Source organism: Equus quagga, chromosome 15, assembly GCF_021613505.1.
Source record: "Equus quagga isolate Etosha38 chromosome 15, UCLA_HA_Equagga_1.0, whole genome shotgun sequence".
NCBI lineage: Eukaryota > Metazoa > Chordata > Mammalia > Perissodactyla > Equidae > Equus > Equus quagga.
In genome coordinates this window covers 11,647,614-11,673,619 of record NC_060281.1, presented here as the reverse complement: position 1 = coordinate 11,673,619, position 26,006 = coordinate 11,647,614, and the positions used below count along the sequence as shown (strand labels likewise).

The window sequence follows — 26,006 nt, the reverse complement described above, 5'->3', positions numbered from 1 at the left end:
ATGTATTAAACAAAATAATTGTACTATGTGATAATTACTGAGAGGAAAAGAAATACAAATCTCTAATAAAAAAATAACAGAAAGGAGAATGAGGTTTCTTTTTTAAAGATGGGATTTCGAGAGTGGTACCAGAATCAGTGGTTCATCCGGTATAGGAGACTCCAGTAGACGTAACTGCATAAACTGATCGTGTGGGTATAGGTGTACTTAACACATTTCTTTACTATTTCCTTAAGTTCCAAGTTAAAGTATCATTTGTGGTGTTGTTAATTACATGGAAATCTGGATGAGGTGAACTTATTTGAATTTTAGAGGCAAGTTGTTTATACCAGCAATGAGCAAACTATGGTAAGGAGATCCATATACAGAATTTTCTTTTAACATGACTCACGTTTTCCTTTGGGTGCAATATGTTGGAAATGAACTGATGTACAAATAGCCATTGTTATCTGAAAATATGAAATGAGATACTCAAAATTCAAAAATCCCAATTAAATGCAATTGCAATCAAATTCCTATATGATAATTTGAAAGAAAGACGTGTCCTATTATTCTAAGTGAAAGAGAGATTTCCCGTTCAGACTAAATATATGTGTTTTATTTTTTCCATTTGAGGATGTGATTTTCCCTATCAATGGAAAAGTTTCAAGACAAAATAACGATAGTAATTATTCAAAAAATGCCATATTACAGAAGATTTTGCATAAAAAAGATTGTAATGTTTTCATAGCATCTTCTTCATGTTTAATAGGAAGTATATTTTCCTAATATATTTCAATACTATTTTTTGGTGAAGTTTTTTTTTAATAGAAAGTACTTGCATGAAATGCTTTTTGGCAACCTCAAACATGGTTATCTATTGTGATTACCTTTCTAATACGGTAAAAATGTTGAGTGATCCATTTAACACCTGGTGCTTCTCTTTTGCTATGCTCTTTTTTTCTCTAGACCGTGTCAGTGTCTGTGTCTGTCCTCACCCTGAGTTGCATTGCCTTGGATCGATGGTATGCGATCTGTCACCCTTTGATGTTTAAAAGCACGGCCAAGCGGGCCCGGAACAGCATCATCATCATCTGGATCGTCTCCTGCATTATAATGATTCCTCAGGCCATTGTCATGGAGTGCAGCACCATGCTCCCCGGCTTAGCCAATAAAACCACTCTCTTTACAGTGTGTGATGAACGCTGGGGTGGTGAGTACATCATGGCCCACAAGCTGACATTGATATTATAGCTGCAGATTGAACATTTGATTTGCATAACCATTGTAAAGCTGGCCTCATATATTTTATTGGAATTTGTTAATATAGTTTTGCAAAAGCATGAAAACAAGTTGAAATCCCAAATAGTTTCGCAGAATAACTACCTGTCTCGGTCCCTTAGAAATGCTATACACTATTCTCTAGTCTTCAGATAGAGAAAGAAAGGAGGAGCTTATTCCACAATTCAGATTTGGTTATGTTAGTTTTTCTTAAATTCTTTAAAATGAAAAGGACTCATTTATACAAATCCAAATATGTATTCTGGAATGGTTAGCATTTTATAAGATGGTACATTATCTTGCCTCAAGTGTCAAGTTCCCTGCTGACTTCAAATACAACTGAATTTTTTCATTTTAAACCATGCCCTGTCTAGGAACATGACTGGAGCTGAGTATGTGGACATATGTTCTCTGTGCCAAATTATCTAGATTTGCTTCCTCTATTCATAACATACTAAATTGATAAATTTTACCAGTGACATAATTATTATATGATTTAAGAATTATATTAATTAGGAATCCTTTGTGGTTTCCCATCATAGGTATGGTAATTAAATTTAAAAAAGCAGAAATTAGGAGTGCTTGTGCTGCTTTGGTTCAAAACTTTCAGTGACAGTCTTTGCAGTTTTTCTGTAACAGCAGAAATCTTTCTATCAGTAAGGAAGCTTTTATCAGTGCCTGGTGATGGCACAAATCTGGACACAGCAAAGAATGACAGGAAATAAAATATTTCAGAATAGCACGCACTACTTACAAAATTATCCCATGAAATTTGAGAACAATCTGCCCTCTTCTGGATAAGTATGTAACAATGGCTCATATTTACAGAATTTAAACATTATGAAAGAATTTGTTTATTAGAAAGCTGTACATTTATGCTTGTTAGAAAAACGTATCAAAAAAGCAGTGCATGCAAAAGATTCCTTATGGATCTGATATTTTCAAGTATTTGAATCTTTGAATTTATGTTAATTCCTACCTTGGTACTTTTATTGGCACACTGAAAAGGGAAAAAGTCAGCAACTGAAAATTTAGGCGTATGCTTTCACTATAGCAATATAAAATTTAGAAGACACTGGGATTATTTCATATATTATCCAAAGACCTATAATAACCAAAATTGCACAATTTGCTTTATCTATTACCTCAAATGTTAAATACTCTTTTTTTCTTGTTCCTTTGTAACATTGTTCCCTTTTAACATTAAATGTTAATGTTAAGAACATTATTTCTTTAACAGAAAGTGTCTGTACTTTCTCTGGATCATTTTCAGTTTTTTCAACTTTCCCCATTAACAGTGCAGACGAAAACAAAATGAATGGAAAGTTCCAAAATGGTAGGAATATTTCTTAGGCGTCTTAAGTCCCATTTGTTTAATGTTCAAACATCATCTTGAGTACTTAGGATATGTCAGGAATTGTGCCAACCTGGAGAGAAATAGACTCTGCCTAAGGGAACACATTCTATCCGGTGAGGCTGAAAGGCAAATAAACAAATGTTTACAGAGGGGTTAGCATTCTAATATACTGATATACAAAGTGCTAGGAGCACAAGTGAGAGGACAGACAGTCCTGGCCATCTGAATTCAAGTTTGCAGAGGAGGTGCTAACCTTTCAGCAAAGCGTTAAAGACGAGCAGGAATTCTCCAGACAAGGAAAAGGGTGTTCCAGGGAGCAAGAAAACCCACACCATGGGTCCCATCACTTAAGAAGAAAGCAAGATGGTCCACACTTGTAGCTTCTGGAATGTAGAGTATGAAGTCTAAAGAATTGTTTGGAAAGAAGATGGATTGGGACCAATTGTGACATGTCTCTTATGCAATTTCATACAATGAGTTATATTTGGAAAACAGCCTAAAGATCTCTGGAGCAGAATGCTTTAGTTAATTCATGATAAAACTGAGCCACAAATTAAATTGGTTGGTCAAGATTTTGAAGCAGACAAATATATCTAAATCTAAGCTTCTAACTCAAAAGTCGGGATCCTTTAAATTTATCGAGATGGAAATTAGATAAAATACCCACCTATTATTTAATGTATGTCAGGAGTATTATCTCTAAACTATTTTGGTAATTAGTTTCATTTACATGAGCTGCTTTTATGAACTTTTTTTTATGTTGCCCTGAATAGTCAAGTAGCATTAACCCCTGCTAACCAAAAGACTGCCAAGCTAGGCATTCCCGTCAGTACTCATGATTAAGTAAATAGCCACATCATTTTCTAATTACCTTTGAGCAATAAATATAAATACATAAAATTCATTTCAACCTCTATCATTTTATTAGCTAGCTCTAGCATGGACATTTCTTTTAAAACAAGGAATTTTTGTTGAATACCAAAAAATCTAAACTCAGCCTTCAGAAGTCATTTAGAAAAGCTATGTGAAAGTGGTTTAGTATTAGCCCATAAGTACTTAAAATGATTATAAAGGCTAAAATAGGTGATACTAAATTGAATTGACCATCCACAAAATCAGAGTCTATGAAATTAGCTTTTTGAATATTAAATGGATTGTTAATCACTTAATGTTTTCAAGAAAAATATAAAAGAATTCAAAGCATTTTGCTCATTAGACATTTAGTTTATTATGATGATTTTACTTAGTAAAGACACCGATTTTTAATGGTTGTCAATTTTTAATTTGCTGTTTTCTAATTTAGGTAATGCTTAAGTGGAGCAAATTTTCTGTAGCCACATTCTAGGTTACATAAAAATGTCTTAAAATATATTGAAGACGTTGCTCACCCAGGGCAAAGAGACTTCAAAGGTAGTTTCAATACACACAATTTAAAATTTCAATGGCATTTCTGGGTTTTAAATTAGCTTAGACTGTAAGCATGAAATGAGGAATTTCAGACTATCATGTTTCCCCAGTTATCTATAATAATCTCTTTATTACAACAATGGAGCCTAGCCTGCAAGCATAATTTTGCTTGATCAACTTTTCTCTGTGTAGGTAGTCATTATCGTCATATGCATTTGCCAGTCAACTACGTATTTTGCAACTATTCATAAATACACTGAACGGCAGAATGAGCTCTCTTCCCATCTGTTTAAAACTATAAACCGTTGTCACAGTGATGGTATCTGTAGCTGCAGTTAGAAAAAAAATTAACCTATCAAATGTACCCTCCTCCACTCACTCAATTTAGTCTGATGCAGACATCAGGGCTTCACCGGTATGTAAGCTTCAAAGGTATATTTTTATGTGGGAAGCTCATGTGACAACTTCATCAAAACAAATAAAAGTTCAAAGCCACTCAGGTGCCTGAGAAGTGCTGAGGTCACTCTCCAGTTCCTTTGAAATTGGCTGGCCAAATGCTGCTCAGGCTGTAGCACTTCAAAGGAAAGGCTGTTTGTTATTTCTCCAGTCAGGCTGCTGGAATTCTATCACTTTTTATGTAACTCGGCTGTTTTACAGGATAACTTGAAAGGAAGTTAGAAACTGATGAGCAAGGTGTGAACCACCTGGGCCTCGGAGAAGCTAAAAATGACACCTCAAATTGGTCTCTTAGACCTCCTAGTGGCACACACACCCTGCTGTCCCCTCCAAAGATTACACATCTATCCAAGAAAGAAGACAGAATTTTAGAAGGAAGAATGAGAATATTAAACCCAACCAACTCTAGAAGATATGGCTATGAAATCAAGATTGGGCAGGATATTCAACTCAGAGATAGGTTTGAAACATATTCAGTACAAATTAAATGAATAATGTTCAATAAATGTTGTCAATTATTATTATTAATATTAAGCCACAATGCCATTCATTAATTGACTCTGTAATAAATGCCTAATCTGTGATACTTATCACCTATGTACATAGAACTAGTGATAAACAAGAAATCGCTACAATCCTAGAGATGCTAATGCCTAATAAGAGACGAATACAAAAAAAAGAAAATACCCATATTGATTTGAAAACTAACTTTAAAAAGCCTTAAAAATCTCATTTTTATTAAAAATGCATGCATGCATACATATACACAAACACATACACAACATACTTAGGAAATCTGAGTTCTAGTAAGTCAACAAAAAATAATCATTATCAGATGTTTATTGTATTTATTTTTCCAAAATTTTTCTACATTTGCATTACACGTACAACTTGGAATAGCTTTCCTTTTTTAGGAAACACATTCTAATGAGGACGAATCAATTGAGTTTACCTTCTCTTTCCATTATTAACAAAAGCGTTAGTAATTAGGTTTTGGTAGAATCGTGTGACTTCTTGTAACAACTATAAGACAACTCAAATTAATTTTTTATTAATTAGTCACAAGTAATCAAGACAAAAAGGACCATTTGGGAAATGAACATAACTTTGGATAGACTGTGACAGCACAAATTAAGAAATAGCAAATTGCTATTCCTCCCTGAGTACATTAATGAAATTAAGACTTCACATTTAGTATATGTATACACATGTATTGAGCAAATGTAAGTAGTTAAATATTGTAAGCTGTTTTTCCTTTTGTGTACATAACAGGCCAGTGAAGTAATATGAAAGGTAAATGAGTACTTTGAAGCAAAAATATTGACAGATGTATCTTTAAAAAAGATCTATGAATTATAAGACTTTATTATTTTGACTCTCATTCCAGGTGAAATTTACCCCAAGATGTATCACATCTGTTTCTTTCTGGTGACATACATGGCACCACTGTGTCTTATGGTATTGGCCTATCTGCAAATATTTCGTAAACTCTGGTGCCGACAGGTATGTAACTTCAAATAATTTCCTTGTGTTTTCTTTAGGAAGTGCTTAAAAACAAAATTTAAGAGTGGATTAAATGAACATGATATGCTTAGCAATAGCTTGTGTGCTCTGCTAAAATAATGAGTCCCTAGCCATGCAAATACATCTAGGCATTTTTTTTAGAGTGATATTTAGGGAATGTATTTTATAAACCACTGTAATAACTTTAAATCTTAAACCTCTGAGATTAATTGACTTAATTTTTGTCCAGGACTAATATAATTAATTTTACTTTTTATAAGGAATGGCAAATAAAAATTCCTTTAAAGTTTCCCTAGACTGTGAGTCTAGAACATTGTATTTTTGATGAGATTTACGTAATCTATTTTTAACAGATAGGTTAAATCTCCATCTTCAAATATCTTATTTTTTTTTTTACAATAGTAGAAGAATCAGGCAGAATTTAGAATATTAGAAACTGTTTATGCTGCTGATTTGGGAGGAAAGAAATTGTTAGGTAATTGTTTGGCCATGTCAGTGAATGTTTGTATTCATTCAGTTGGTTACTCATTCATCAAATATTCATCATATGTCTTTTGCATGCGTGTCTCATAAAAAGCTAAAAACTCCAATCTATGCCATTGATGAATTCATAGTCTAGAGGGGGTGCAGATGCAGTCAGATGCAGAGTGAAAATCACTGCAATATCTGTAAGCCCGGAGGATCAGAGGAAGGCATGGTGGAGGGGGATCTGGTTCAGAGCAGGGAGCATTTAAGCTGAATCTTGATGACTGGAAGGAAACCACCAACAAACACATGTAGTGGTACAAAGGATATAGCTCAGCCTCTTGTACTTGAAAATTGTATCTTGAAATGCCACATTTCTTAGAGGTTCATCTCTATCTTTCTCCAAACTTATTGCCAGTACTTTGAGCCTATGAGGCTTGTAGAATGCCACCCTCTTAGTCTGTTTTCTCTGATGTATTTTATCCAGTTGAAAGGATTTACTCTGGTCACTTTAATTCATTAAAAGGATTTCACAATCTTTTAGCTGAGGATGAGTCTTAATCTGGGTCCTATTCAGCCCTGCTTATTCAAAGCATTTTTCAAGATCATCTTTTACTGGTTGGATATCAGCAACTGTTGCATGTTTCAACCCTGCATGTTTCATAATTTCAAAATTTTCTCTTTTCTTCTATTTTTGCAAAGAAGCCATTTCTTTTATGACTTTATAAATGCAACCAGTACCAACACTTATTAGATACATGAATTTTGTCAGTTACTTCAATTTCTGTGCCTCATCTTTAAAGTGGGGTTATATAGCATCTATCTCACAGGGTTGTTACACTTATTAGATGTATTCAAGTGCCTAGATCATAGAAAGTATTCGTTAAATGAAATACCATAATAGTATATGCTGTTATTTGGCCTTTCAACTGTAGGGGAGGAAAACATTTCCACTACCTGCTCTGAGTTCTCCTGGCCAGAGAACAAATTGAATTCACATAAGACATATTAACAGGAGAAAATTAAACACAGCTTTATAACATGTATACACGGGAGAGGCTCAGGCAACCTGAGCAACTCACCAAAATGGCTGAAGCCACTACCTTAAATATCATCTTCAGCTAAAAACAGAGGAGGATGTTGGGGATGGGGGGAGTCAGTTACAGGAGGCTACCAGACAAGCACAGTAAAAAGGAATAAGATTATTATGCAGATTTAAGTCCTTGCCTTCTGCATTGATAAGAGTTTCTAGAGATAAGGTCATCCCCCTTCTTCCTGTACAGAGAGGGAGACACCTTTGCAGATGGAGATTTCCTTTACAAGGTAAATGTTTCTTAACAAAGGGTAAGTAAACTCTGCTTTTCAGAGTTTCTTTCCTGTCTGCAGTTTTTAAAAGTAACCAGCCCCAAATAATCTTCATGCCAAAGAGACATATCGTGGGGTGGCCAATTCCCCCAAACAACTAATCTGTTTATATTTCTAAAACAACAAGCATGTTTTGCATTAGTGTATTTGATTACTTTCTTAGCAATTTTAATTATTATAATGACTTTTTTATTTGTCTATCTCTTCTACTCTACTCAGATGAAGACAGTACACTCTAGCTTTAATCTTGTATCCCTCCAATTAGTACATGCTTAGCATACATCAGTTGCTCAATAAATACTTTATAAAAAAAAGTGAGTAGAAATATAAGAGAAAGTGCTGGAAAAGTTTAGATACAGAAGGATAGGGGAACGCATTGCCCAGTTACTTGGGGAAAAGTTAATAGACAAATTAGAATTTGAAAATTTTCTTAATGGAGAAAAAGCATTTAATAAACATTGAGGATAAAGATATTTTAGATTGAGATCGAGATTTTGACTAGGAATGTTCAATGTTAAGAGCATTCCCTAGTTCCATATTTTTACTGGTTCATGTGCATTACATGTAATAGATGTGTATGTTTGCTTATTCATTTATGTACAGACTGACATAACTTTAAAACTCCTTGGGGGTACCTAAATCTGTCTTGTTCATCATTGTATCCCCAACACTTAACATAGTACCTTGTACAAAGAAAGTATTCAAAAAATGTTTGTTGAATAACTCGATAACTACCAACCCCCAACCAATTTACTTATCCATTGTTTAAGCTTATAGTTCTCCATGTGTCAAACTCTAAAATAAGTTTAAAATTGTATTACAGGTTCAAAAATAATCCACATTCTTTTGCTGAATTGTCCTGATTGGTACTAGCCACATGATTCAGAAGATTTGCAGTAAAATGCCTGGGCAGTGAAACTAAAAGCATTTACAAAACAGATTGGAATGGAAAATGGCAAGTTCAGCTGAGCTCACTTTAGCGGCCACAATAAAGTAAATTAACCCCAAATGAGTGATTATGTAGAATTCTGCTTGAGCAACTCTCAATTTCCAACTGTTAATGTCTATAAGCAGAGTTCCTAGGCATCATGTTTGCCATAGGCTACATCAAGTGAGCCGTCACATGGAGGGCCTGTCCTACATGCTTAAAATAAAGGAGAAGCATGGATTCTGCTACATACTTTGGAATTATTAAGTATATGGTTTTTAGGGAGCAAAGTGTGTCCTTGTCTGACTTTCTCAAGAACTTTAAGCCTCATTAAAAGAATTATCCAATGTTTTGCTATAATCAATGTCTTAAATTCTCTCTTTCTTTGACAATGTGACCCAGAGGACTCATTCAGTCTAGAAATTCTAGACTCTTCTCTAAAACTCCTCTTTTTAAGATGTGATTTATCTTAGTTTACTTGACCCTGTGTGACATCTGTCAGCATTCTTTCCAGTTCCAGCCTTCACATAATTCAACACTTCAATCTTAATCATCATGTGGACTCATGTTAATTTATTCACAAATAGTTATTAAGCATCTACTATATGTCTGGTACTGTGTGACAAACTAGGGGGTGAACTGTAATAGATTTTTGAGTCAGAAACTAAATTTCAACTTTCCAAAGTCTTTCCAAATTTGAAAGACTTTCTTCATCTCAACTCTTACCACAGTTTCTTCTACTGCCCTTTATCCTCCAACACTCTTCTCAGAGAATTTAACATAATTGACATTAGGTGATGACAAGCCAGCTAATGTGAAGAAATAGACTGCAAATTGTAATTTCAGAGGCAGGATAAAAAGGCACTAATTTAAGTCCACGCATAGAAATAAAGAGTATCAGTAAAGGCAAGTACCTCGGTAAATGTCAAAGAAAGCATAAATGGATTTTTGTTTATAATTCTTTTCATTTCCTATTTTATTTAAAAGACAATAACATAAAGCAATAATTATAAAACCATGTAGATTTAGTTTACAATGTATAAAGATGTAATTCCAAAGCAGGGGAAGGGAATGAAGCTATATTGGAACAAAGTTTGGTTTATTATTGAAATTAAGTGGGCATTAATGCAAATAGATTGTTTAAATTGTTAATTGCAATCCCTAGGACAACTACTAAGAAAATAACTAAAAAAAATTTAGCAAAAGAAACAATGAGATAACTAAAATTGTATACTAGAAAATATTTATTTAACACAAAGTAAAGCAGCAATGGTGGGATAGAGGAACAAAACAGACGTAATATATAGAGAGGATAAATAGCAAAATGACAGATGTAAATCATACCTTCTCAATAATTACATTAAATGTAAGTCTGTAAATCACTCCAGAAATTGGCACAATATAGAACACAAACAAACAAAAAAGAATGATCCAACTGTATACTATCTCCAAGACACACATCTCACGTTCAAAGATGCAAATAGGTTAAATGTAAAATAATGGGAAAAGATGTACCATGCAAACAATAACCAAAATAAAGCTGTAGCGGCTATATTAATATTGAGAAGAAGAGACTTTAACAAAAATCATTACTATAGATAAAGAGGGACATTTCATAATGATAAGTCAATCTATCAGGAGGATATAAAAATTATAAACTTATATACATTTAACAACTGAAGCTCACAATACACGAAGCAAAAACTAACAGAATTAGGGGGAGAAATAGACAATTCAGCAATAATAGTTAAAAAGTGTAATACTCCTCTTTCAGTAATGGATAGGAAAACTAGGCAGAAGATCAACAAGCAAACAGAAGACTTAAACAAAACTATCAACCAAATAGACCTAACATATCTATAGAACACTGCATCAAAATCAGCAGAATGCACTTTCATCCAAACTGTGCATGGAATTTTCTCCAGTCTGGATGCTATGATAGGCCATAAAGCAAGCCTCAAAGCACTTAAAATGACTGAAATCATTAAAAAGTACATTCTCCTACTACAATGGAATTATATTGGAAATCAACCATAGAAAGAAAATTGGGAAATTCACAAATATATGAAAATTAAACATTAAACTTTTTAATTAACCAATAGGTAAAAGACATGACATGGGGATTAGAAAATACTTGGCAATAAATGAAAATGAAAATGCAACATACCAAAATGTATGAAATTCAGCAAAAGAAGTGCTTGGAGGGAAATTGATAGGTGTAAATACCCATGTTCAAAAAGAATAAAGATCCCAAAACAATAACCTAACATTCTATCTTAAGAAATTAGAAATAGAAGAAAATATTAAAACCCAAGCAAATAGTAGAAAGTAAATAATAAGGATTAGAGGGTAAATAAATGAAGTATAAAAAGACAATAGAAAATAGTCAATGAAACTGAAAGTTGTTCTTTGGAAAGATCAGAGATAATGACAAATCTTTACCTAAATTAGCCAAGAAGGAAGAGAGAAGATTCAGATCACTAAAATCAGAAGTGAAAAAGGGACGTCACCACAGACAATACAGAAATAAAAGAAGTAAGGGAATACTACGAACATTGTATGCCAACAAATTAGATAATGTAAACAAAATGGACAAATTCACAGGACGACATAAACTACTAAAACTGACTAAAGGAAAATTAGAAAAATCTGAATAGACCTATTACAAGTAAAGAGATAGAATTAGTAATAACGACATTTCTGGCAGAGAAAAGCCCAGCTGGCTTCATCATCAAATTCCAGCAAATGTTTAAAGAAGAATTAACACCAAGTCTTCACAAACTCTTCCGTAAAATAGAAGAGGAGGGAACACTCTCTATCTTGTTCCATGACGCCAGAATTAGACTGATATTAAAAACAAAGATATCAGAAGAAAACCACAGACCAATATACTTATGAATATAGATGTTAAAATACTCAACAAAATGCTAGCAAACCAAATCCAATATATAGAAAGGGCTATGCATGATGACCAAGTGTGATTTAGCTCAACAATGCACCATGGGTTTAACACACGAAAGTCAATCAATGTAATGCAACATATTAATAGAATAAAAGACAAAAACCACATCATCATTTCAATAGATGCAGCAAAAGCCTCTAACAAAATACAATACCCTTTCAAGATAAAAGCACTTAACCGGCTAGGAATAAAAGGGACTTCTCAATTTGATACAGAAATCTACAAAAACCTCACAGCTAATGTTATACTTAACAGTGAAAGTCTGAATGTCTCTCTTCTATGATCAGGAATAAGACAAAGACATCTGGTCTTATCACTTCTAGTCAATACTGAATAGAACTAGATTTTATCCAGGTCAATTAGTCAAGAAATAATATTAATAATAATGAAAAATAAAAGGCATCAAGATGGGAATGTATGTTATCCTGGAAACTTACTGAACTAGTTTATTAGTTCTAATATTTTTTTTGCATGTGAATTCTTTCAGATTTTCTATATACAAGGTCATGTAATCTACAAATAGAGATAGTTTATTTCCTTCTTTCCAATCTTGATGCCTAATACCAAAATCAGTTTCACTTCTATACACTAGCAAAGAACAATCCAAAAATGAAATTAACAAAACAATTCCATTTAAAATAGCACCAAAAAGAATAAAATACTTCCAAATAAATTTAGTAAAAGAAGTATATGACTTGTACACTTAAAACTAAAAACTATCATTAAAAAATTAAAGAATGACAAAATAAGTGAAAAGATGTTCCATGTTCACGAATTGGAAGTCTTAATATTGTTAATAGAGAAAAAGTCCCCAAATTGATCTATGGATTCAACACAATCTCTATCAAAATCCCAGCTGTCTTTCTTTTTTATTTTTTGTTTGCACAAATTGGCAAGCTCATACTAAAACTAATATGGAAATGCGAAGGACCAAGAATAGCCAAAATAGTCTTCAAAAAGAAGAACAAATTTGGAACACTCACTTCTCAATGTCAAATCTTATTATACAGCTAAAGAAATCAGTATAGTATGGTATTTGCATAAAGACAGTCATATAGATGAATGAAATAGAATTCAGAGTTCACAAATAAACCCTTATATTTATGATCAATTGAGTTTTGGTGCCAACAATTCAATTGGGAAAATCATAGTCCTGTCAAAAAGTGGTGTTTGAATAACTGTATATCCATAAGCAAAAAAATAGAGTTGGACTGCATCTCACACCAGATATCAAATTTAACTCAAAATGGAGTTATATACTATACTATACCATAATATACTATAAGATCTAATACTATAAAGCTCAGAGGAAAACATTCGTTAGGTAGCCTTAGTCATATATCGTATGACTTTGGTTTAGACAACGCTTTCTTAAATGTGACACCAAAACCACAAGCAAAAAATGAAAAAAAAAGTAGATAAATTGGATGCTATTGAAATCAAACTTTTGTGCATCAAAGTATACCATGCGGAAAGCAAAAAGACAACCCACAGAATGAGAGAAAATATTTGCAAATCACATATCTGATAAAGGACTTGTGCCCAAAATGTATGAAGAACTCTATGACACAACAGTAAAAAGAAATAATCCATTAAAATGGGTGAAAATTTGAATAAACATTTCTCCAAAGAAGATATGCAATTGGCCCATAAGTACATGAAAAGAGGCTCAATAGCGTTAGCTATTCCGGGAAATGCAAATCAAAAGCGCAGTGAGACACCTCTTCACACTCAATAAAATGGCTAAAATTAAAAAAAGAATATTAAAAAGACAGACAATAACAATTGTTGGTGATGTGGAGAAATTTGAGGACCCTCAGACGTTGCTGGTGGGAATGGAAAATGATGCAGCTACTTTGAAAAACAGTCAGCAGTTCCTTAAAGTCTTAAACAAAGAATTACTATGTGTACCACCGATTTAATCCCTAGGTATATACCCAAGGGAACTAAAAACATGTCCACAAAAAAACTTACACATAGATATTCATAGCAGCATTACACATAGTAGCCAAAAAGTCCAAACGTCCATCAGTGGATGAATGGATAAACTAATTGTGGTATATGCATTCAATGGAATATTGTTCAGCTATAAAAAGAAATGAAGTACTGACACATGCTACAACATGGATGAACCTTGAAAAGATTGTTAAGTGAAAGCAGCCAGATGCAAACAACCACATACTGTATGATTTTATATACCGGAAGTGTAGAGAATAGGCAAACGTATAGAGCCAGAAAGATTTGTGGTTGGCAGGGGGTGATGGGATGAGGCAATGCAGAGTGACTGCTCGTGGGTTTGGAGTTTCATTTTGGGGTGATGAAAATGTTCTGGAATTAGATAACGAAGCTGTGATAATTACACAACTCTGTGAATACACTAAAGACCACTTAACTGCAGTGTTTAAGGGACAAATTTGTGGCATGGAAATTCTATCTCAATAAATCTGTTTTTAAAACAGAAAGAACAAAAAATGACAGGTTTTTAGAAATTAAAGAAATAATTTTAAGATGGAGGGAATTTATTTTAGAAAATTTTTCTGCTGAAACTGTAGGAAAGGAAAAGGTTCAAACGCACAATTTGGCAGGTTGATGTAATGACAGTATATAATGGGACCTATTGAAACGTTTCTTCGTGGCTAAAGATTTTAAGGCCTGTATACGTGCGGAAGCAGGAGAGGGCCGATTTAGTGAAAACTACATGTTGGACCCTAGGAAGGAGAGGGGAAACAAATTTCTACAAAGAAGAGCTAATTGACTGTGTGATGGAGTAATGCTGACAGACAACAGATTCCAGGATGGACAAGAGACAGGAGGCATGGGTTGAAGGGTTGAGTAAGAGGACCAAGGACAGAAGTTGTGGTTCACATGGGCTGTCTGTAGAATCTGAATGTAGAGTTATTTATTGTGAGAGTGAAGTGAAGAGATGAGACAAAGAAAATAATCGTGATCCATATCATGAGAACTTAGCCGGCCAGTGGTGGCGTAGTGGTTAAGTTCACACACTCTGCTTCAGCAGCCCGGAGTTTGTTGGTTCAGATCCTGGTGCAGACCTAGCAGTGCTCATCGAGCCATGCTGAGGTGGTGCCCCACATAGAAGAACTAGAAGGACCTACAACTAGATATACAACTATGTACTGAGGGGCTTTGGGGAGAAAAAAAAAAAGAGGAAGATTAGCAACAGATGTTAGCCCAGGGCCTGTCTTCCTAATCAAAAAAAAGAAAGAAAGAAAGAAAGAACTTAGCAGGTGCATTTAAACTGTAAAAGAGCAGTACCAGGGTCAAAAATATTTGTCAAGATGTCATAGAGTTAAATGGAAAAAAGTCGGTGGGTCTTGGAACACAATCATCCCCAAATGGTACTGGGTAAGAAAAAGTCCCATTGTTCCTACCAGACAGAGAAATGTAAAGAGGGTGTTGTTTCATATGAGAGAGCACTACCAAGCATCAGTTGAACTCTATTATGATAAAATGGGTAATGAGTTAAAGCAGAGGAGAAAGCTAAAGAAGACCTGTGCTCTTGGCATTTGTTAAGAACTGAAAAAAAGCATCATCCAAACTCTTAGACCCTTCCAGCTACCAACTTAACTCTTCGCTCATCCTCCTCCTACCTAAAGTTCTGGACATTTCCTTTCATTGGCTTCTTTTTCTCACCACCCCCCACCCCGCTGATTTCTCAGCCCACTTCATTCTGATTCAAGTCCCATCACTACACTGAAACGGCTCTCGCTAAGATCACCAATGATTTCCAGAAAATATTTTCCTGCAGATTTCTTGCTTGATCATTTGCCAGCATTAGGCAAGGTTGTTCATGGCCTCATTGTTCATACACTCCCTTCTCATGGCCCTCCTATCTGTGTCTCTCCGTCTCCTTGCTTGGAATAGTTATCCTCCCTTCCCTGGGAGCCATTAAATGACTCTTTACTAGGTTCCTTCATAACTCCATACCATTTTCCAGGTGATCTCTTTTCCAGGCACTTTTTTAATGAGATAACTTGCAAACTGTATATATCAGGATAGTCCTCTTCTTTTCTCCGAGATACACACAATCACACATACATATACATACACCTTATGTATACAGCTTTACTATAAGTCTCGAAATTAGATCACATGAGTCCTCCCACTTTGTTCATTTTTTAGTACTGTTTTTGCTATTCCAGGTCCTTAATATTTTCATAAAAATTTTAAAAATCACTGTTTCAATTTCTTTGAAGAGATTGCTTTCATTTTGAATATCATTTATTGCATTCAATCTATGGATCCATTTGGGAAGAAGTGCCATATTAACAATGTGAAGTCTTCTGATCCATGAACGTGGTGTATCTCTCCACTTATTTAGCTCTTCTTTAATACCCCTTAATAATTCTCATAATTTTCTCTATACATATTTTGTCCACATTTTGTTAAATGTTTCCCTAAGAATACATGTTTTTGCTGTTGAAACCTGTTATTTTGTAATTTAATGTTCCAATTGTTTACTGTTAGTATGTAGAGATACAATTGGTTTTTGTTTATTGATTTTGTGTCCTGCATATTGCTAAATTCAAGTATTAGTTCTAGAGGCTTTTTCATAGATTCCTTAGGATTTTCTCTGTAAGCAATAATATCCTCGCAATAGAATCAGTCTATGTGCATTTTATCTATTTTTCTCATCTTCTTGTACTGGCTAGGATCTCCAGTACACTGTTGAGTAGAAGCAGTGAGAGAAGACTTCATTGCCTACTTCCCAATCTTAGGGGAAAGTGTTCATCTTTCACCATTAGGTAGGATCATTGCTGAAGGCTTTTCATAGATGTCCTTCATCAAGTTGAGGAAGTTTCCTTCTATTACTAATTTACTAGTTTACTGAGAGTTTTATCATGAAACAGTGGTTGAATTTTTCAAATGCTTTTCCTTTATCTATTGAGATGATCATATTTTTTCTCTTTTATTCTGTTTATATGCTAAATTACATTGACTGATTTTTGAATGTTAAACAAACACTGCATCGTTGGAATACACCTGATTGATTTATTGAGCCAAATCTATTATGCCTTTGTATATTGCTGGATTTGCTTTGATAATACATTTTTAAAGAGTTTTTCATCTCTATTCATAACAGATTTTCTCAGTGGGTTTTTTTTTTTGTTGTCGTCATGTCTTTGATGATTGGGGTAACTGTGGCCTCATAAAATTAGTAGGAAAGTATTATCATTTTTTTGAATTTCAGAAAAAGCCTGAATAAGATTGGTATTATTTATTCCTTACTGTTTGGTTGAATTCATCAATGAACCTATCTGGGCCTGGAGTTTTTTTGTAGCAAGGTTTGTAATGATACTGTCCCTTTTGGTAATCTGTTTTTCCAGGTGTGTATCCATTTCATGCAAGTTTGCAGAGTTATTGGTTGTTCATAATATTCTCTTATGTCCCTTTTAACATCTGCAACATGTTTGCCTTTTGATTATAACTTTATCCCGGTCACAAATACTTCTTAAGCCAGGGCAGATTTCAAGGTCCATTATTTACATGATATTTCCGATTCGTAAGTATGGTAATACCTCTTGCAGGATGTATTTTCATGTCAAAGAGGATTTTAAAGTTTATTTATAATAGTGGAATACAAGTGGTGTGTCTGTGTGTGTGTGTGTGCGTGCACCTTGTGCAGGAAGAGGTTGCTGAACCGTTACTGACATGGCAGGCGAAAGACCTTCCCACATGGACAGTTCCCCAGGCTGGATCTCTCAAAGCCCTCTTGCATGGTTATTATTGCTTTTATATAACTAGGCATATATTTAAGAATTTACCGACTTCCATATCACATTATGTTGAAGTTTATAAATGGAAACCTTAAATAACAAGGGGAAAAAATGAGCATTACAATCAGATAGACCTGAGTGCAAATTCTGGCTTGTCACATGTAGACTTGGATATTTTATTTAATCCTTCTCAGTGTCTGCTTGATCATCTAAAAATTAGGATTGCCAATAGTCTGCTTTTAGGAAGACATCAATGATGACTCAAGATTAGGCATAGTTTCTGGTGCTCAGTTAATACCAGTGATTTCTATTAATGTTATGCTGACTTTCTCCAGACATAGACAACTTGTCAGTGGGGAGAGTTGTATGTCTCCTCAAGATGAGTGCAGGATTAAACGTCTTCCATCCTTATTTAGATCATCATCTAAAAGGGGACATTCTCCCCACTTTCTTTTCTCTGACTGTAGGGAGCATAGCCATGCTCCCTGTGGCATTTCTGTTTGTGGGGACTCTGTTTCTGATGGTTGCAGAGCTCATCAGATGCAAGATATTGGTTCTTCCCTTGAGGGGAGTGCTTCATAATGAAAGTGCTGAAGTTTAAATGATCTCTCAAGGATCATTTAGAGAATAGTTCAAGGCCATTTAGCAGACATTTATTGGGTTACTCATGCCAGAGTTCTCCTGGAACTTTCCAGCACCCATTGCAACTTTTCTTCACTTATTTTAAAAATGACTATTTAAAAACAGACTCACAGAGAAGGAATGATTCTCAGCTTTTGTCTCCCCTCAACCAATGGACAAGAAGATTGAGTGGGCCACCACTGTGTGAAAGGTCAGTCTATGTGACAGGACATAGAAAGTGACACGACATGTAGAGTCAGAAGGGAAATAATTTATCAAGTTTTTTCTATTTAAGGGCAGATTTTCATTAATTTCACTTGCTTCTTTTTGTGAGAGAATAGTTATGGTCAAAGGAGCATCATATTAATTTGTGTGGGCATCAAAGTAAAATTCTGTTCTCAAATTAAGGATTATCTAACAGACTTGGATCTTGTGATGTAGAAAGCAACTGAATCCATCCAACATCCATTCTGAGAGACCACAGGGATACATCGCTCTGTCCCAGCTTGCAGCACAGAGATAAAAGCAACAGCTGAATAATCTTAATAGAACTAAGATGGCCTTGCAGTGTGCTTGTTGGCAGATTTTCCTCTTTAAAAAAATTACACATGCTGAATTTTATTGTTTTGCTCACTAAGCCCTATCAATCTTCATGAGCTTATAATTAAGAAAATATTGTACTTGGAGGGCCTCCCTGCTATTATCAAAAAACTTTGAAAAGAAATGGAAAAGTACAAGTTGTGTAACTGTTATAACAAATTCCAGCTATTTGAAATGTTAATGTAAGACCACAAGGGTTTATGTTTTCATGCACATTTTAAAGGGTTGCAATATAAAACTGGCTTCAAGCAATCTCGTAACAATAAATAGTAAGCAACAAAGAATGTGTTATTTATCTTTTATTCCTTTCATTCAATGGTTTGCATTGGTCAAACCTCAAAAGCAGAAAACCTAACAGAAAGCCACAGGTCCTTAGGTGCCTTCTCTCCATCTGGCAGCAGATGGCAGTATGGATGCATGAAAAATCCATGCAGGTCCCTTTTGCAATTACCTGTGAGGTTCTCCTTCTCTTTAAACTTAGGTGCTTGAGCTGAACCAGAATGCCTAATAAGACAATATGGTTGTAATCATTTTACTGCTCTTCTTTCTCAATCTTTACTTCTCTCTTTTTTAAACTAAGACCCTTTTTTGTTGTTGTTTTTAGAGCAGTTTTAGGTTCACAGCAAAATTGAGTGGAAGGTATAGAGATTCCCATATGGTCCCTACCTCCACGCTTGAAAAGCCTCTCCATTATCAACGTTCTCCGCCCGAGTGGTATAATTGTTACAACTGATGACCAACACTGACAAAGCATGACCACCCAAAGTCCACACTTTGCCTCGCGGTTCACTCTTGATGTGCATTCTGGGGGTTTGGACAATGTATCCAAATACATCATATAATGTATAATGCCATGTAGCCATCATTATAATATCATACAGAGTATTTTCACTGCCCTAAAAATCCTCTGCGCTCTGCCTAATCATCCTCCCTTCTCAACCTGTGCCAACCACGGATCTTTTCCCTGTCTCCATAGTTTTACCTTTGCCCGTATGTCATAGATTCGGAATTATATAGTATGTAGGCTTTTCAAATTGGCTTCTTTCACTAGTAATATGCACTTAAGTTTCCTCTATGTTTTTTCATGACTTCATAGCTCATTTTTTTTTAGTGTCGAATGAGATTCCATTGTCTGGATGTACAACTTCTCTTTCTATAAAGAGCTTGCTCTTCCATTTGCAGCTCTTTTTAGACCTTGACAGAATTGTGATGTTTCAAACTTTTTTCCACCCAAACTCCTATTTGGCACTCAACTGTATTACTCAAGAACATACTCAACTCAGCAAATGTTCTGGGGAAACAGGCCCTGAAACCTCCCAGACCACTGACGCCTGGGACAACCTCCTTACTGTGTCTTCTAATTACTTCTCCAAAGCAGAGCTTTCGAAGTTAGATAACAATAAAGGGTCTCTGCTCCTTTCAGATCCCTGGAACGTCATCTGTAGTTCAGAGAAAATGGAAGCCCCTGCAGCCTGTTTCACAGCCTCGAGGGCCAGGACAGCAGACCAAGTCCAGGATTAGCGCTGTGGCCGCCGAAATAAAGCAGATCCGGGCCAGACGAAAAACAGCCCGGATGTTGATGGTTGTGCTTTTGGTGTTTGCAATTTGCTATCTACCAATTAGCATCCTCAATGTGCTAAAGAGGTAAAGTTCACCTATTATTTGAGAATGAAGCAATCTGTCATTTCTTGGTGCTTAATTAAGAACTTTATTTTTTCAAGCCAGAGAAAAATCTAAACCCTCATCCTAGATAGCTTGTCAGGCCACGTAACTCCATGTGTTGTTACCAACAGGTAAGGCGAATAGCCTTTTGAGTACTCAGGCTCTAAATGCTCGTGTTCATGCAAATTCTCTGTTGAATGGCAGACATAAAGCAGATGTTCCTCTGACCGCTTCAAGCTAATTGCTAAGCTTTAGAAGCAGAAAAAGTTCTAATGCAAAAAACTCATTTACAACTTGGAGTTCTTTTTTGATCAGAACAAATGGGTTTTCCAAAACTTTGTTCTCCAAGACACAGAGAATCATGACAGAACGCTATCTAAAGGATAAAAGGAGATAAGTGTTTTGTTAACATTGTAATTATACTTAAAAGTACATTTGTGAGCACTAAAAAAAAAAAAAACAAAAAGAAAGGATCACGGTACATGCTGTGTTTTGAATGTTTAAATAGAAAGAAAGAAAATCATTTCCTGAGGTCATTGAATGAAGCTCAGGGTGAATATTAATAAAAATCAGCACAAAATTTTTAAGTGAGAGAAAATATGTTGTTTGTTACGTGTTACATTATTCAGTTAAAACAATTGACTAACACAAACAGCCGGGGCAGGGGCAGCGGTAAGCGGGAACTTCACAGCCAGCCAACCGTACCGGGAATTATCATAACCATTGCACAGTCTGCTCCCAAGGTAATACTAATTCTGTTTGTAATAGGCTCGAACTTAAACTAGGATCGCTCCTCTCTCTTTTCCCTGATTCAGAGTTAATATCATATTCCTCACAGCTGGGGACCCTGGAGAGAGGCCGCTTTGGCTGGACTCACACAGATGAAAGGTGGTATAACCAGCTGCAAAGATTTCTCTTTCTCTTTGGCCCTTGTTTTTGATTGCTTCATGACTTTTTCAATGGAGAAGAAACAGAAAACGAACTTTTGTTCAGAAATATTTACCACAGACACCGCCTTAAAAGTGTAAGATTTTCGGCAGCTTGGGTCCTGGAAACGTATACGGGCTCACAAGAACATGAAAGCTACTTTACCCTCCATATCTTTTCATAAATCCCTCTTATTTTTCTTGCCCACAAAAATCTCATGCAAATTTATTCTAGTCTTTTGCTGGATGATGTTTTCAGCTCTTAAGAACTTTAAAAACATACCATGATACTGGATGGGTTTTCTCTTCTTTTTTGTTTTTGGATTTTTTTGGTACCTCTATTTTAGTCAGTCTAAACTCAATGAAAATTGGATTTACTGCTCTCTACATTGCTCATTCTGATTTCCTGCAGCTCAGCACTTGTACCTTTCCTTTAACTAGTTCCAAATACCTACTTGTCCATGAAATTTCTCTTATTCTTCTGACTTAAATATCTTCCTTTCCGAGGAAAATAAGTGACTTTCTAAAGTTCATGTTAAACTTAAAATGTATTCAATTTTTTGAGCAATCTGCTCTTTTCTACAAAATAAGACCTGAAATAACCTTCAAAATTGTTTTTCTCTTTACCAAATGCATTTTCTTCAAATGCTTATCTGCTTATTTCCCCTTGCATGACACATCTGTGTTTTCTTTCTCTTAAAATAAATTCCTAATTTCTTTTCCTTGAAACTTAATTTTTTGCCTGACTAGTCCAAGCCAACTTCTTTAAGGCAGTGCTGGTTTCTCTAGGACTTCAGGATATACTGTGGTAGAAGGTTATAACACATTATTAATTCCTTTTGTCCATGTTGTTTCACTCCATATCGTACTTTGTAAAACTCCAGTATCCCATAGAGCATCGCATTATTCCAGAAATGCATTTCCTTTATGGACACAAGCTACACAATTAATGATGGAGCCTCTGGCAGGAAATGAGTTATAATCTTCAGCCTATAAATTTATTGGGTAGCTATGCAAGTTACCTGCTGTTGGCTAGGGAATGGAATATTTCTAAGTTTGGAACAAATCTTAAAAATGACCTTTAAGGATATCACAATGAAATATTTTTCAGAGTTTAAAATAATAAATACAAATATTATAAACTCATGAATTTTAAGAAATTACTAGAATTTTGCCTACTGCAAACTAGTTCTTCTCTGGGTATAAAAAAGTCCCAGAAGCCAAATTTCAGCAAAGCTGGGAATATTGGAGTTGAAGAAATGTAGTATTTCGATCAGTGCCCAAACGAAAGTAGCAAGGACTTATAGACTGCGATTTGGGATGCTTTCTAAATGACACACAAAATGGAATGTTAACAAACATTGCTCAATTGTATTTAGAAACAAAATGAAAGAAAGAAGACAGAAATTTAACCTCTGTATTCTCACCCACAAGAAATATTACTGCATTTGCTGTTTACAGGAGAGAAAGACCCTTCTTCTCTGATCTGATCTGAATTTTGATTTACTAATCATGCCATGGAGGCTCTGTGGCCCGTGCTGGGATTATTCTAAACCCACTGCGGTGCCATAAACCCATCAGTGGTCAATGCCTGCGGCAGGGGAGGGCAGGGATCAGGAAGCTTCCATCAAGGGCTTTGTTCACCCTTGAATTTAGCTATTTGAAAAGCACTTTCCAGAATCACACTGGATTTCCTGTGACTATTTCTTTTCCTACAGAGTATTTGGGATGTTTACCCACACTGAAGACAGAGAGACTGTATATGCCTGGTTTACATTTTCACACTGGCTTGTATATGCCAATAGTGCTGCGAACCCAATTATTTATAATTTTCTGAGTGGTGAGTTTCAACTGTTTCTTCTGTATAAGCCACAATTGTAACCAAGGGTGAGGGATCAATGACTGCAAGGTTTGGAATACTCTCAAACTGTACGAGGAGCTGAGTTGCCGTGGTACGAGATATTTTTTTCTCAGATATGATTTGTCTCAAGTTTCTTCCCTTATGAGAGGGAATAGTTGTTACCTAACTCATCAGAGACAATTATCTAAATCATTAATTTCCATAAAATTTAGGAGAAATGTTGAAATAGGAGAAAAGTGAAAATTGTGAAAACTGAGTAATACAGAATCTTGCTTTTCATACGGTTATGCTTATGATTTACAAAAATGTAACATAATTTTTTCTGAAAATAAAACAGCCTTGCTATATTATTTCCTTTGCCAACATTTGTAGACTAATTGAGACTGAATTGGAACCTTTCCACTTTTAGGTATTTTTCTGTGTTTACATTTCTCTGGTGGGTAACATCTCTTGAGTTTATCTTGAGATTTCTTACTGAACACAAAAAATATTACTCCTAAAGAACACATAAGATAACACCCACAGATACACCCATCTGTAACTGATTTAATCTATCTCTATTTAGGGAATCACTATAATTATAATAATCATTTAATTAATTATTGTTTTATTTACAAACATTTTGCCTGATTGACTATTAGAATTGTGTTTTAATTAGCTATATCTTTACAATGTCTTCTTCTCTAACTGGTCAACTATTTCTTTTTCATTTCTATCTCATATGGAAAAATAAGAAGTTCATTTTATTGCATACTTACTATGTGTATTTTCCAACTTCATCTTTGGCTTTCTCAGTTGTATAGCTTATATCAGTTGTATAGTTTATATATATATATATATATATATGTATATAAAAGACAACCAACTAGTCAATTAGATTTTTTAATGACTTCTTTTTCCATCATGGCATGTCCCTGCTTTATTTCACCTTGGAGAGAACCAAGTGGTGTATATGTGAGGCTTGTTTTGTATCCAGTTCCCATTTTCAGGCCATCCCCTGCCACAGCCAGTCCCAGTCTCCAAAATAAAGATGACGTTAGGTCTGGGACAACCAAATACCACTGCCCCGTGCTATGTTTGAAGGGAGAAGGTGCCGTGTGGGGCTGTGGCTCGGAAAGCAGTGGCAAAGCAGTTGCCATGGGGTGAGAAATGACTCAAGCCCTGAGCCTCGCACTAAGCAGGTAAAACCTATTAGGAGGTTATAGGGAGAAGCATTTGAAGCGAAGACACAGAACCAACTTTTAAAGGTCTATTATGGGGTCAAGAGTGAGGCAGGGAAGGTGACCAGTACCCACTGAGGACTTGTTATGTGCCTGCTGTTATCCTAGGCGCTTGGACAAGCATCTTCTCATTTGATCACTCAATAACCCAGTTTGGTCCTTGAGGCTCAGAGAGGAAATGATGATTCCCAACACTGACATTTACCCATAAAAATGTTCATTTTCATACTTCTCCAGTTGCAAGTTAGCAATTTAAAGATAAGGAATAATTTCTAAAGTCATTATTTTTCCTTTAGTGTTTTTATTTTGTTCTGCCTTATGCTCATTACTGAACTTTAGAAATTTTCTTGATATTTTAAGATTTTTTTCTAGATACTTTGTTGAACTGATCGTGTCAGTAAAATAATTTCTTCAGAGTACAGTGAAGGGGTAATTTCTGTATAGCTTTGGCTATGTACACATAGGTGTCACCATTTTGGGAATTGTTAAATATCCCTGGGTGTCCTTCTCCCGATGGTCACTTTTATTATAGTTACCTAGTTAAAAATAACCCCATTCACAAATATACGATGTTTGACTCTAACGGAATGAAACAGCCTCCAAACATCACACATGAAAAGCAGTCATTATTTTATGGAAATTCCTCATTGTTTCATGAGTCTACCATGCTCCCAGTAATGCAATTTCCTTTTCCTTTTTTCCCCACCTTTGCAAAATATTGCACCTCATCGTTAGTTTGGCTCAAGGGAGCAAGTCAGTTGTACCCTATTCATGATTTGTTGAAACATATTTATGCCTAATTTGTTCCTTTCATTCTCCCTGGTTTGCCAGGAAAATTTCGAGAGGAATTTAAAGCTGCATTTTCTTGCTGTTGCCTTGGAGTTCACCATGGCCAGGAGGATCGGCTTACCAGGGGGCGAACGAGCACTGAGAGCCGGAAGTCTCTGACCACCCAGATCAGCAACTTTGATAACATATCAAAACTCTCAGAGCAAGTTGTGCTCACCAGCATAAGCACACTCCCAGCGGCCAATGGAGCGGGACCGCTGCAGAACTGGTAGAATATTCATCCACGTGACAGGGAAAACAATTATTTTTTAAAGCTCTGTACACAGAAATTTTATTATCCTAATGATCTGAAGCTAAAATTACTTTGTGGAGCCATTTTTCTTTTTTTCAAAATCGGTTGATATTTGGAAATAAAATACGACGGTTTAAAATAATTTCTCAACTTTTGATTTAAACATGTGAGAAGTTTAACTTTCAACTGAATTTATTGCAGGCTATTTCACTTTTAGTTTTGTGTATTACGATTCGTCAATTAAATGTTTGAACATTTCTAATGCTAATTGTTATTTTAATCTCTCACATTCAAATTGCTTGCAAAAAATGACCAAGAGTTATCCAATGACTTTCTTTGGCTACTAAAAGAAGTAGCAATTACCAACTGAATTAACAACAGATATGTTAGCTGACTTTATAGTTTTAACAAAATCACAAAAACTGTCATTACAATGTGACATCGGAGAGAATATTTATATACAAAATAGCATATATATTAGATAATTCGAAAGCTATCTTTCAAAACCATATAAAAATATACACTATTAAACTTTATTTTTCATTACTTTTATCATTCATTTACACAATTTTCTCA

The 26,006-nt window shown here is 35.0% G+C and overlaps 1 protein-coding gene across 1 annotated transcript in view; it reads left to right on the top strand.

Moving 5' to 3' along the window:
- Nucleotides 1–26,006, top strand: part of HCRTR2 (hypocretin receptor 2) — a 106,875-nt gene that overhangs the window by 79,112 nt on the left and 1,757 nt on the right. The window contains exons 3-7 of the mRNA XM_046641493.1: nt 949–1,192; nt 5,868–5,983; nt 20,104–20,324; nt 22,987–23,108; nt 25,181–25,407. Coding sequence (XP_046497449.1) covers nt 949–1,192; nt 5,868–5,983; nt 20,104–20,324; nt 22,987–23,108; nt 25,181–25,407 — 930 coding nt within the window. The remainder of the gene's footprint in view (nt 1–948; nt 1,193–5,867; nt 5,984–20,103; nt 20,325–22,986; nt 23,109–25,180; nt 25,408–26,006) is intronic.